Source organism: Microchirus variegatus, assembly GCF_963457635.1.
Source record: "Microchirus variegatus genome assembly, chromosome: 15".
NCBI lineage: Eukaryota > Metazoa > Chordata > Actinopteri > Pleuronectiformes > Soleidae > Microchirus > Microchirus variegatus.
This window is the reverse complement of record NC_139816.1, coordinates 24,817,811-24,830,969: the sequence shown is the minus strand read 5'-3', so window position 1 is coordinate 24,830,969 and position 13,159 is coordinate 24,817,811. Positions and strand designations below refer to the sequence as shown.

Below are 13,159 nucleotides of genomic sequence, written 5' to 3'. Positions count from 1 at the left end.
TTTTCCCACAGCCTGAACAGCAATTCAAAATGGAGCAGCACACTGGACATGTTCACCTGATGTTTAGCATCTTCATTAGTTAAAGAGGTAGATTATAAAAACAAAACCACTCCCATGCCAGTCCCTTGACCATGAAGCTTTGGTTAATGGCCAGTTATCTTAGCTTGAAGTTTAGAAACGCTTTGTTTCCTGTCCTTAGGCTAAGCTAGATGGACCTATCGGAATTTTTTATTCAATTCAACTCTATATTTGTCTCAATTATGATGGCTCTTGATCAAGGGTGAATTCCTATTCCTTGCTTAATCCTCAATCTTTACCCTCAACTCTCAAAAATGTGCGCTCCCTCTAGTGCAAGTGCTGTCCCGATTCTCAGAAAAATTAAGTTGAGGGGAAAGTTTAAGGGCTGTATCGCCCTCAATATTGAGATTTTCTGACACCACCCTTGGGAGCAAGGGCTACCCAGAATGCATTGCATGTTTTCACATAAGAAAGATGGCGTCGAAAGCAGCGAAGCGAGTGCGATACAAATTAAGTATTTTCTTCTTTAATAGAGATATAAAAATGATGAAAACCATTGTATTATCTTAGTTTAGGCCCATATTATGGATTACTGACGTCATTGTTGCGTAACATTTATTTTTATTTTACGATCTTTTGTCAATAGCCGGCCGGTGCGCACAAGCGATCGTTTGCTATCGTTTACCCTTCAATAAGTCGTGGTGTGTGGTAACTGTCAGCTGAATATGTCCGTGGTTGTGGTATTTGTATGAGTATCATCTTATAACTAACTGACAACCTAATAACTTGACTGAAATAAAATAATAAATAAAAAATCGTGACGTAAATGTGATCTTCTTCTCATGTTATTCTGCCCCCCACAGTCTGAAGACATATCTGCATTTAAGGGGTGTCCCATTTCTAAGTGACAAAATAACCCTCAACACTTGGTTTTGAGGGCCAGTTAAAATAAGGGTTGAGCTTGAAGGTTAAGATTGAGGGTTAAGATAGGAATTGGAATTGGCCCCAAGTATAGTAAAATATGTAGCATCCATGCAAGAAAGTGCTCACATGGCTGAGTTTCATCTCCAAAACACACAAACACACCTCCAGACTACTAAAAGTTGACCATGTGTGTTAAGTGTGGGTCCCAGTCAAGGGTCTGTGGTGTAAAATTATGACAAGCTGTTGTTTTCTCAGCTTATCTCTATGTGTGTGTGTGTGTGTGTGTGGCTACCATATCCTTTGTAAGAAAGGTTCACAGCCTCTTGGAGGTAACTCTGTGTTATCAGAATGTTCCCATGAAACATCATACAGTGTGCTGACTCGACGATGCGAATTCACCGCTGCACGAGATAAAATCTGCCCCAGAACTCTGCCCCTGTGTGGTTGTAGCAGAACCCTGCAGTGCTGGTGTAAAAAAAAAACGTAGCATAACCTTACTAGCGTACCTCTTAGAATAAAATCGGTCGACCACCTCGCCTCTCCTCTTCTCTTTCCCACACTCCTCTCTCATCGCTCGCTGCCTACATTTCTGCAACATGATACAACACTCTCCCAAGATGCATTTCCTGGCCTGGCCAACCTCTGCCCCCACTGCTTCCTGTGGTCGTGCATCCAGACCATATTCGTAGATTTTGTCACATCACAGATAAGGATTTTCACAAACACAATCACTAGTAAAGAGGCTGTGGAATAGATAGCAGATGTGTGGCAATTCAAAATGTAGGATGAGTTCCTTCCTTCTTGATTTATGCTATTTGACATTTGTGCTGTCTCGAGAGATTCTCCCCTTTCCTGTGCAGAGGGTGGCTCACTTTTAACATCACATCATGACATAGAGCACACAGGAATGTAGGTGTTCCAGTGTCCACAGAGTCCCTGCAGCACATATGATCAAGGGACCATCACATCAGTGCTAGTAGTGATCATGTAGTGTCCATCAAACGTACAACATTCATTCTCTTGTATCCTCAGGCTCTATTTCCATGCAATTATATCTTTGTGTGACACTGCCTCGTGATTCCAAAGCTTTCCAGCTCCACCCTGCCGATTCTCTCAGACGTAGTCATGCTCTTAAAACTCAGCTTTCTCTCCTGTACCTTTTATCTCCTGGAGTAAGTCATCGGGTTAGAGGAGAGAGAGAGCAGGCTGCAGTTTACTGCCTCAATGCTGGGCTGCTAAGCTACTACATAATCATTTAGGTGTGAATGAGTAATGACAGCGACCAGGGGGCCCATGATACCATATAATCAAGAGGAATGATTCAGAACAAGAGACACAGTAGAGTCGTGTAAAAAAAAAAAAAAAAAAAAAGAGAAAGGATTTGTGGAAAAGATCTCGCACAAGATGGCAAAGTGATGAAAAACCACTGTTTGGTTTTGGAGTGCAGCAGTCTCAAGAGAAGGGGGGTGGGGTCAGGGCTTTAATTTGAAGCAAACTAGGCTGCGCCGAGGAGAAGATTAGTGGGTGGTGGTCATTTCTCAAGGCTGCACCAGAGACTTCTCTCTTCTCAGAAGTGAAACCAACAGAGGGAGGGATGAAGGGATGAGAGACGAGAGAAGTGTGTTTGTTTAAACGACTGTGGCTTTCTCCGCGTTTCATCAGTCCGAGCCAGTGTGGCAGCAGAGATGTTGTTTGATGTATGAGATGAGGAGCTCAAGAAAGTATAAAGACAGGTGTGTGTGTGTGTGTGTGTGTGTGTGTGTGTGTGTGCGCACGCTCATGCATATGAGTGAAGGCAAATATGCCTGATCAGGCATAACTGTGAAGCACAGCCAGCTTGCTGTTTTAAAGTGTTTAATGTACGTGGGCCCCGGCCAAAACCAATGACATTATTCTTCCTCCAAGTTTCCTTTTATGCACAGAGGTGCAGCTGCAGAGTGGTGGGGAGGATGACAGCATAGTCTGGGGAATAGGTGGCTACACTCACCACAGGTCTACATGCACAACTGAAACTGACGGAGGTGAAACTGTAAGTAAAATCACCAGAGAGGAATTTTCTAAAACAAAAAGTCCCTCCCTAAATTAGATTGATAGTTTGTTAACTTGACCACTGGTTCCCTCCTCACATCTCTGAGCAAGAGTCAGCCAAAATCTGCGGGACAATGTCAAAGCATTTAATAATATGGGCTAGTTAGTGTTGCACATACTACAGTGTCAGTGTGGAAGCATTAGTCCCAGCCTGAAACATCTTTCAGCACCTGCGATTGTTGTTATGGAGAAGTGTGTGTGTGATATCAGCCTTTCCTGTGGAAGTGAGCTGCCTCTGATGTCACTTCCACATGGCTTGAGGTAAAAAGAAGTTCACTGAGGCCCCTCTAATGCCCACCAGTGCCATATACGCCTCACTGGGGCTCTGAGGTTGTAAGGCTGTTTTCTGCACTTGAAGGTCTCTCCCCCTGTTGGCATTGTCTTTGTTTAATATCACGCTTCCTGCCTTAGTTACAAATCCACGCCGTGTAGTACCTGTTTCCTTACACACTGTGCTTCACAATGAGACAAAGACTGCAGACTGTGCACACACGTCGTCAAAAACCTTCCTTAACTCAGTCTGCATCACATGAGCTGATGATAAAATGGGACAGCAGCAGTTGAGCAAGTGATGTCAGAAAAAGTAAAAACAGAAGGTGAATGACAGATAGCTGTGGGCAGCTATCGATCATATTCTGAGCAAAGAGGTTTAAAGATGCTGTCAGTGAAAAACTTGTCCAATACATCAGATTTAGTGAAATCTAAAGGGCAGAATGCAATACATGGATGAAAGGATGTCATCATCAACAAGTATCATTTATTTAGTTAGTAAAACTTAAGGTAGTATTATGATGTGGGTGGAGCAATATTCATCTCAAGATGGAAGACTTCCTTAAAGCACAATACATGCCTAAACTGAAATACTTATTCAAAGGTTATGCAGAGCAAACAACTCAATCTTTTTTAGGAAACTTAACACTTCATTTCAACTGTCAATAAAAAGACAATTATTTTGTGAAGCCATTGCTGTAATCCCTCACTGGTTTATTTTCCTCATTCTTTTCTCATGAAAGTAAAATTTTAAAGGTCCCATATTATACACTATTTCTCCAAGTTAAACTAGTTCCCTGGTGTCCTAATGAACATGTCTGGGACATCAAAACACCATAAGGATGAAGCACCACAGCAGTTCAATCACCCTGCCAAAACAGCCCTGTTCAGAACGCTCTGTTTAGTAGTATCTAAACAGAAAAAAAAAGTCAAACGCAACTTAAGGGACAGGAAATGACATCAGCCACAGAGGCTACGGGGAGCTATCAGCAGTTAAAATTTAGCTCTAGCAGGCACATTGCCATCATATACTACATGTATCCACTGGACAGATAAATCCTCTGAGGCTGGAAGTTTGTGTAGGACTCTGTGCTGCACTGTGGAGCCAAGAAGAGAACTTTTCGCAGACTTTGCGGACTCCTTTAGGGACACAGCGGCGCTCCGCGAGACAACAATTCCAGGAATTTAGCGCAGTGTGACGTCCCAATGAGCGCGGAAGTCAACATTGCGTGTTTTATCTCCTGTATTTAGACTGAGGAGGACCACAAAAACATGAGTGAGTCATCTTTTTTCACACTTTGCCGACTGATAGGACCTCCAGAGTCCCAAATAAAAGGATTTAAATTATTAAAAAGTTGATTTTAAATGTAATTTAAATGACATTTACCTCATGGAACAGATTACCTTCTCCCTTCGCCTTAAGAAAAACATATTTATTCAACTGTGGGCCAAATGGATAAGATATATTGAACAGACAGAAGTACTGAATGGTTAACCCTGTAATGTTGTTTTTATGCTTTATTTTTTAATGTTTTATTTGGATTAATGACTAGTTTGTATTGTCTATTTTATTTCAAGGTACGTTGTATGTTTTCTGAGTGAAAGTAAGCTCTGTATAATTATGCTCTCACAAAAAAATAAAAAAAATAATGCAACGCAAGAGTGTGTTTCTCTGGACTCACCTGGATCCCAGCAGTGATCCCCGGGGTGCTCGTCATCTGGCAGGGTGCTGTCGCACTCGGCTCCGTCTGCCACAGGGCCCTCCTCCTCCACAATGTGCAGCTTGTCCTCGTCATCTGACTCTGAGCCAGCCTCCACCACGTTATTGTAGTTAGTCACTGTGCGCAGACATGGAAGACAGAGGTTAGAATGACTGTGTCAACTCTTTGATTAGTCTTACAAGTAGAGCGGCTACACACTTTAAGTATTTCTATCCTTAATAAAGATAATAGGAAGTATAATGCGTATACTCCTTCATTGTGAGTGAAAGGCCATGAGAGTTTAAATATACAGTAAATGTCAAAACGATTAAAGGTTGAAGTAGGAGGGTGCACATAAATGGAAACACCAATTAAATAGAGATGAGCCAACTTCAGGAGATTAGATAAATCTTACATGATCCCCAAAGTACATTGTGTTAGTGGGTGAAAACTGGACAGCAAAGGCACTAACAGAGTAGACAGAGTGAACATGGGTTATTAAAATATAAACGCCTTAATGTAAATAAATGATGTAGATGAAAGATTTCCGATATGTCCAATATGTTGGACAGAAAACAGACAAGATTCACGCACACAGGTCATTAGATTGTAGCCAGAGGTGGTTTATGTGCGTGGGAGTTAGTGTGACCTGGTCAGTTGTGTTTAAGGGCTGAAGGAGCAAGGAGACACAGAGACAGCCAACCTACAGGGAGGGTTATTATGGGGAGTGTATTTTCCTGACTGACTACAGATCTGTGTGTGTGTGTCTCATCTCCAACCTGTTCCTCTGTCTCTCAATCCCACCTGTGTTACGTCCACATACAGCCCTTCCTTTCCTCTGCACCTCCCTCCCTATCCCTCTGTTCCACTGAGAGTGCCACAGATCCTCTCAGAGGCCAAATCAATTCTCCGCTGAGAGCAGCCCAGTCAGCAGAGGGCCCCCCTTGCTGCAGCACTGAAACTCCCTCTCCAGCTATTTTATCTCACATAACACACAGCATTCGCACACAAACACACCAGCTGCATTCATTTGCAGAACATCAGTGCCATCATCTATCTTTCTCTCACCCCAACCCCACTCAGCCTCATCTTTCTGAAGTGGCTGATAATACTTTTTGTCGTGAGAAGGTATAATCGGCAGGCCCGTGATTTTCTGTTTGAATCATTGAGAATAGTTTCTCCCTTTATCGCGTGTTTATTGTGTGGGTCATTACAACTAACTGGTGTTTTTTACAGACACCGTGAGACGTACAAGGTTCAGGCTGAGGGGGAGGTGGTAGGAAGGAGGTGTGGGGGCAGAGGGATGAAAGGTGGTGGTGGAGGAGGAGGGAATCGCAGTGTTATTTGATGAGTCGTTTACAGGGTCAACGTTGCTGTGCTGCAGCTGCAAAATCCTATTGGGGGTTCAGCTCGTTCATTCTCAACCTTTTTCCCTCTCACTTTGTCCATGGATTGCTCTCCGTGGTCATTCAGAGAGATGGATCATTGATATCTGTAACTTCCCTCTTTCTCTCTCTCATCTCACCACCTATTTCTTCCGTTTGCACCTCTTTTTTTTTGTCAGAGCAACTGCACCAGATGATATATTGTCCACTCAGCAGGGCAAAAGGGTGCAACTCTTCATTCTGTCACAGAAGGTACTGTAGTATGTGTCAGAGAAGCTGTTTGGGCGCCACAGAGTTGAGGTCAGCAGTTGCAAACGCAATCAGCAGTGCCAAAAAAATTTAAAACTATAAAGCTGTAGAGGCAACATCAATGTGCTGGTATGTGCAGACAGGAGATGGCAACGGCAACTGGGATAATATATAAAGAAGAGCTGCAAAATACAGTACACGGAGGTGAGAGGAGGAGCAGAGGGTGGTGTGGGGAGGAGAGAGATGGTACTTCCTGTGCCAAATGGTTGGCGCTGATGGAACAAAAGTGTGTGTTTCAACAGGAGATGTAACACCTAGCATCAACAAAGCCTGTCGTCCCCATTGGCTGACCAGCTGAGTGTTTGGACAGCTGGCCTCATTAGCGCTAGCATGCTAGCACACAACAGGAGTTGTGACTCCGACTCAAGCATTAGAAGGTGCAGACAGTGAAGAGCGATTGTTTGCGAGTTCGCTTTGCTACAGAGTGTAGGTTGAAGTTTGTGGAGCACCTGAGAAAATAATGGATCACATGGTTGTACACAGAAATATTCAGTGGATCGGGTTAATACTGCTACTAATGCTAGCTCAATAGCCTAATAGCCTAGTCAGCTGGTGTTCCAGCTAAATAACATACTGTAAATCACCATGGTACCTATTCAACACTTTTTATTCCTGACAGGAAAAAGGGAAAGCCTCTAAATATGCAGTTTGCTACGGATTCAAGCTGTATTCCACAGTTACAACATGCTAATAAATAGCTGGAGCCAAAGTTGCGTTTACTACCACCATCACCTCTGTCCCTCTTGCAGAGTTCCCTCTTGAAAGCCAGTGCCAGACAGTCAATGTCAGCTATGTTTAAACATGTCTGCTGTGGACAGCCTTGTGTTGTTATGACACCTGCCACGCTGTATCAATTACAAGCAAATGCATGGGCCCAACATTATCCTGTTGGTAAGGATCACCCAACAGACGTGTGTTGTCACTGCTCTGCACATGAAGCCAAATGTCCCTTTTAAAATCGCTATGGTAATTGTTGAAACTTAATTAAGACACGTATTTAGACTAATGCTATTTGACTCTTGCCAGACTGATCTGATTGAATAATCGTGAATTTGTACAACACCAGATTGCTTGGAGTGTGTTTCCATGCAGCGAGGCATGCCATACAAGAATGGTAATATCTCAAGCTCTGTGGGAGTGAGCTATTTCTGTGCTTGGAGACCCTCAGCGTGAGTGATTTCTTTAATAAATGAGTGTCAGAAGGGGACAACAACTAAATAAATATATATGTTCTGTTCTGCAGTAAGTTTTTATCTTCTTTCATTACACATGAAGACATAATGTTAAGGCACATGTGTCAAATTCAAGGCCCGGGGTCAAATGTGGCCCGCCACGTCATTTTATGTGGCCCACGAGTGATTAATTGGTCTTAAAAATATGTGTTAAAATAGGTCTATGCTACTAACTAACTACATTTCCCACAATGCATGGCGATTGCGTTACCCGCAAAGTGACGGTATCGCCACTAGATCACAGTGTATCATGGTATATGCATCATGTGACAAGTTATTACAAAGTAATAAATACAGAAATTTATTTAGCAATATGTTAAGGAGTAGTTACCTTCATTTTACATTATATTTGGTTACATTTAGTTACATTTATTCTGTATGACAGTATCATCTGGCCTTTTGAGGGTAAAGCCCAATTTATACTCCTGCGGAAAGTGCTCTGCGTCGACGCAGAACCTGTTGTAGAGTCTCTGCGTCGTCTCCGGCTGCACGGAATATTTTTTAAGTGTCCGTCACTCCGTCAAGGGACAACGGAGACGGCAAGAGCTGCGATTGGTCCTCAGGACAGGCCGAGCGAAGCTGCTCTGTGCCGGCTCACAGTGAGCACCGAGCGTCCACAGAGGGCGGAGCTGAACACCGCCGACTTCGTCGCTGCCGAACTATAAATATGTCATGTCTTAATACACACAGCACATGTGTAGACTCTAAATGGCCAATTTCTCACCTCAAATTATCTTAAAACTGCGTTCCGGGACACAGAAAGGTGACAAACGGCCACTGTTTCAACAACAACAGTCTTTCTCCCTCGGACGCCATTGCTCACTGTAGCCAAAAGCACAACAACCTTGCGCAGCGACCCCTACTGATCGGGCGGGAAATTGCAGCGCCTATCCGTCACCACGACGAAGAAGTATAAAGGCTCGAGTGGTCTACGTGGTGAAGCAGACGGATAACGCATTACGCAGTCGGAGAAGTATAATGTGGCCTTAAGCATTATGCTGATGTGGCCCTCAGTGAAAGTGAGTTTGACAAATGTAAATTACATTTAAACAAAACATTTTAACACTGTACATCTTACTTTCCGGTAACAGTTCCTCAAGCCTAACATAAGCCTAATGTTAAAACACTAAAAACCATACCAAAACCAGGTATTTACACAGGTGTGTAAAAAAACATCCAATCATTTTGAATGGCCCAAATGAAATCATTTGATTGTGGTGTGTATGCTCAGAAGACAACGCCAGAGTTTATGCTAAACATTCAATGAGAAACGAGACAGTTGTGGCGTTAACGTTATGGTAGAAAAGGTGTTGGTCGCAAATGAAAGACGCTACTGCCAAGAAAAAGACTTGAATGACCAGAATGATCTGTTCCGGTTCCATGGTGGCGACAACTGAAAGCCCAGAAAGGGCTGCAAAGTGATGCCATGGTGTTGATCTTTTTGAGAGTATTAGTTATTTTTCAGCGTCACGTTTGACGCATTTGAACAAGTATCAAAAAAAGATACCGTCACTGAAAAAGTACCAAAAGTGCTCGTTAATCTGTATTTGATGGCCGCTCTTGTGCTCTGGATGCTTTGGGAGGGAAGTCTGAAGAAAGGGGCTCGGACTTTTGAATTCAAAATGTAGCCTGCTCAAACACTTCTTCCAGGATCACCAACCCTACCTTTAAACGATCTGGCAAAGCGCGAGTCGATGCAAAATTTACTCACACTGTCTCAAATTTGGTTGCAGTCTGGAGCCCTGAGGTGGTATGTCTGGAATGTCCAAATACATTTTTTTCCCAAAGTTTGTCTCCTAAAGAGACAGATGAAAGGATGAGCTTTCCCTTTGCTACTAATTTTAGTCAAACCGAGCACATATTCTGAGGTCTGCTGTTATTCAGCTTGATAGATTGACTCATCGCGAGCAGCAGCAAGACAGTCTCTCACTTTTTTCTGTGCATCACATATCTCATTGGGACCTCAGATCCAGGCAGGCAGCGTGAAGCTGCCACAGGCATTCTCAAAGAGTGCAGCCCTGCCGTCACAGAGTCTGCCCTTGTGGCTCCGCGATGCCATTTTCTCAGGGAGGCCAACCACTACAAAACAACCCCAGCCCGAACCAAAGTAAAACAAAGCTGTGCCATTCAAAACCTCAAGTATGCTGTCTCAAGGTGAGGCGCCTCATTCAGCTCTGAGGTAAACGCCACTGGTTTTGTTAAAACAACAGCCGTCCTCCCACAGAGTCAGGAAGGCCAACTCAAGTGCCTATAACAAAAAAAGAAGAAAAAGAAACAGGGAATGTTCATGGTTAGCTTGTTCGAAGCCGCCTCAATCTTGTATTTAAGTCAGGTAAAAGTTGTTTGATTCTGGCAGTCACAACCACAAACACATAATAATAATGTGTCTTCACGTGCTTAGTTAGCTGTTTCGATCATTAGGGCTACTGCCAAGTCTGGACCCTCAAGAGTCTACCAACCAAACCATAGCAGGTCAGTCACATCGAGAGCCAACTCTTATCTTGGATTGTCTCCATAGATACACAACACAACACTCAACTCCTCAAACAACAACTTTTATTCATTGAGCGTTTTAATTGTTCGTAATGTGTTTTTACTTTTTAATACATATCATGGATCCCCAGGAAAGCGCTCGCTCTTCTTGTCTGTACAACTGTTGCTGTGCTGCTGTGTTTATGACTTTAAGTCCACATAATTCAGTCCCGAATAGTCTATAAACTTCAAATATACTGTACACCCTTTGGGGCCATTCAAATGAAGTCTGAACATTACTTTCAATAGAGACGAGTAAGCCTTCGTGCACACAAGTGAGAGCAACTACAACGACTACATGGATCCATTTCAGTGCGCCTGTTTTTCTGCACACCAAGATGAAAATATCTCACCTTTTTGGAATGCAGCAAGTGTTTTCAGTGCATCATTTGATACTTGGGCCAAAGGAGTAGGTCAATCTCTGACTCTGACATACACACTCAGTTGGACGTATTAATCTTTACATAACGATTTCCTGTGCTCCACAACAACCTGTGGAGCACAGCTCTTTACAGAAATCATTTCAGCTGCAAGACAATGCTCTTGTCTTCTTAATGATGCTGATCAAGGCTTTAGCACAAGAGCACATAGGCCCTGTGGGTCCCTCATCTCCCATCTGATGAGCACTTTCCATGATAACACTAATGCTAATGGAGCTGTTGTTCTCTTAATCTGCTTGATGATACTTTTTAGTGTAAAGGAAGTCACTGTGTAACACTCATCAGTGTTGATGAGTGTTAAGAAAAGACTGACTCCTTTACAAAAAGGAAATTACTAAACCTTTCCTGTTAAATTATGTTTTTATTAGGATTTAATAACTCATGGTTTGTGTTGATAGTGCTGCCATGCAACTAAATGACAGCCAGATAATTGACTGTATTTCTTAGGTTGTTCTAGGTACGACTCAAAGTGGCAGACAGTGGAATTCCTCTGAGCACAGTGATCAGCCACATACATTCTATTACACTGGGTGTCCTCGGCGTGCTGCTGCTTCAGGCCCCGTTCAGCTCTTCTAAATAAGGCCAGGTGGGCTGGTGGCAGGGACTGGAGGGTGTGATCACACCACACACAGACACACACAGACACACACACTTCACTTTCACTTAGGTGTACCAGAGTTATTATCTTGGATTGGGCTGTCTCACCTCCAGTATAAACATGGGTTACTACTGTAAACTTGGTGGCTATGGTATTGGCCTGTGGCGTGTGTGTGTGTGTGTGTGTGTGTGTGTGTGTATGTGTGTGTGTGTGTGTGGGGGGGTGTGTGTGTGTGTGTGTGTGTGTGTGTGTGCGTGTTTGTTACCTCTTTATGACCTTTTCTGGCATAAACACTGATCTTGTCAGAACAGCAGTCCTCATGGAGACCAAAACCATGTCCCAATGAGGCATAATTTCTGAGTTCTGAGGCATAACTTAAGTTCTGAAGAACTTTTTAAGTTCAGGGATAAGATCTAAATTGGATCGAAATTTAGCATTTCGCTGAAAAATACTCAAATATTGACTTTGTCTTTGATAATTTAGATGTGCAAAATAAGGGTTGAAACAAACAAAAAAATACTTTTAAAAAATAAATAAATAAAAAATGTGGCTGCGGTAGTAATTTACAGTTTAAATAATATATATTTTCAGCCTGATTTTTGAAAATCTTTGGATCCTATTGTAAAATCCAAAATAATCAATACTGAAAAATGGAATCCAATGTCCAATGCCTGTGTGTGTTCCTCTATGTTCACCTCATTAAGGCCTTTTCTGGACTACATGTAGTCCTCATGGAGACCAAAACCTGGTCCTAACAAGGTAGAACCTCATTCCTGAGAAACTGGAGAAAATTTAGGGCTAAGATTTGTAACATAACTGGTTATGGTTAAGATTAGGGATTCTTAGCCATGTCTAAGAAGAACATCTGTGCAAACCTGTGTGTGTGTGTGTGTGTGTGTGTGTGTGTGTGTGTGTGTGTGTGTGTGTGTGTGTGTGTGTGTGTGTGTGTGTGTGTGTGTGTGTGTGTGTGTGTGTGTGTGTGAGAGAGTGCGTGTGTTCTGAATACTAAGCCATTATGAGCATGCATGCTTGGCATTATGAGGGCTTTCAGTCCGTATGAGAGGTCACATGATCTAGGCTCCGTATCCATCAGAGAGGGTCATGATGGACTAACACATTCACACAAAAACAGATACAAAAAAAGCACAGAAGATGTTAAACCTACAATACAAGACTCAGTCTCATCAGTCTCCCTGATACAGCTCTCATGCACTCAGCAGGCCAATAGTGAGAGAATGCCCACCTAGCAGACTGTGTACAGTATAGGCAGGCAACAGAAGGTGGGATAAGAGGTTGGTGAGTAGGAGAGGGAAAACACAAAGGTGAGGAGAGGAAACATCTGCTGGCTGTTGGATCTGTTATGCTCAGAAAATCTGTAGTCACCCTTCTTGCATCACCTTCCTTCTGCTCTCTTGTTTTACCCCTCTCCTCCATTTTTATGTTTTTCATTGTTGTTGTCAAGTGCTGTGTTGTTTTAGTCAGCGGACTTTAAACAGCTATTCGACCCATATACAAAAGCCATTTTCACATGCTGATGTTCACAGATGCGGTGCATGTGTGAAAGCAGCTCAAACAATAACAAACTATGTTACCTGAGCTCAGGCTGGAAATCACTTTGTGCACAGAAACAACCCCAAAACAGCAACACAAATATTTATGCAGC

The 13,159-nt window shown here is 42.9% G+C and overlaps 1 protein-coding gene across 1 annotated transcript in view; it reads right to left on the bottom strand.

Moving 5' to 3' along the window:
• zeb1b (zinc finger E-box binding homeobox 1b) overlaps nt 1-13,159 on the bottom strand; it is a 60,499-nt gene that overhangs the window by 14,353 nt on the left and 32,987 nt on the right. The window contains exon 2 of the mRNA XM_083902057.1: nt 4,983-5,138. Coding sequence (XP_083758183.1) covers nt 4,983-5,138 — 156 coding nt within the window. The remainder of the gene's footprint in view (nt 1-4,982; nt 5,139-13,159) is intronic.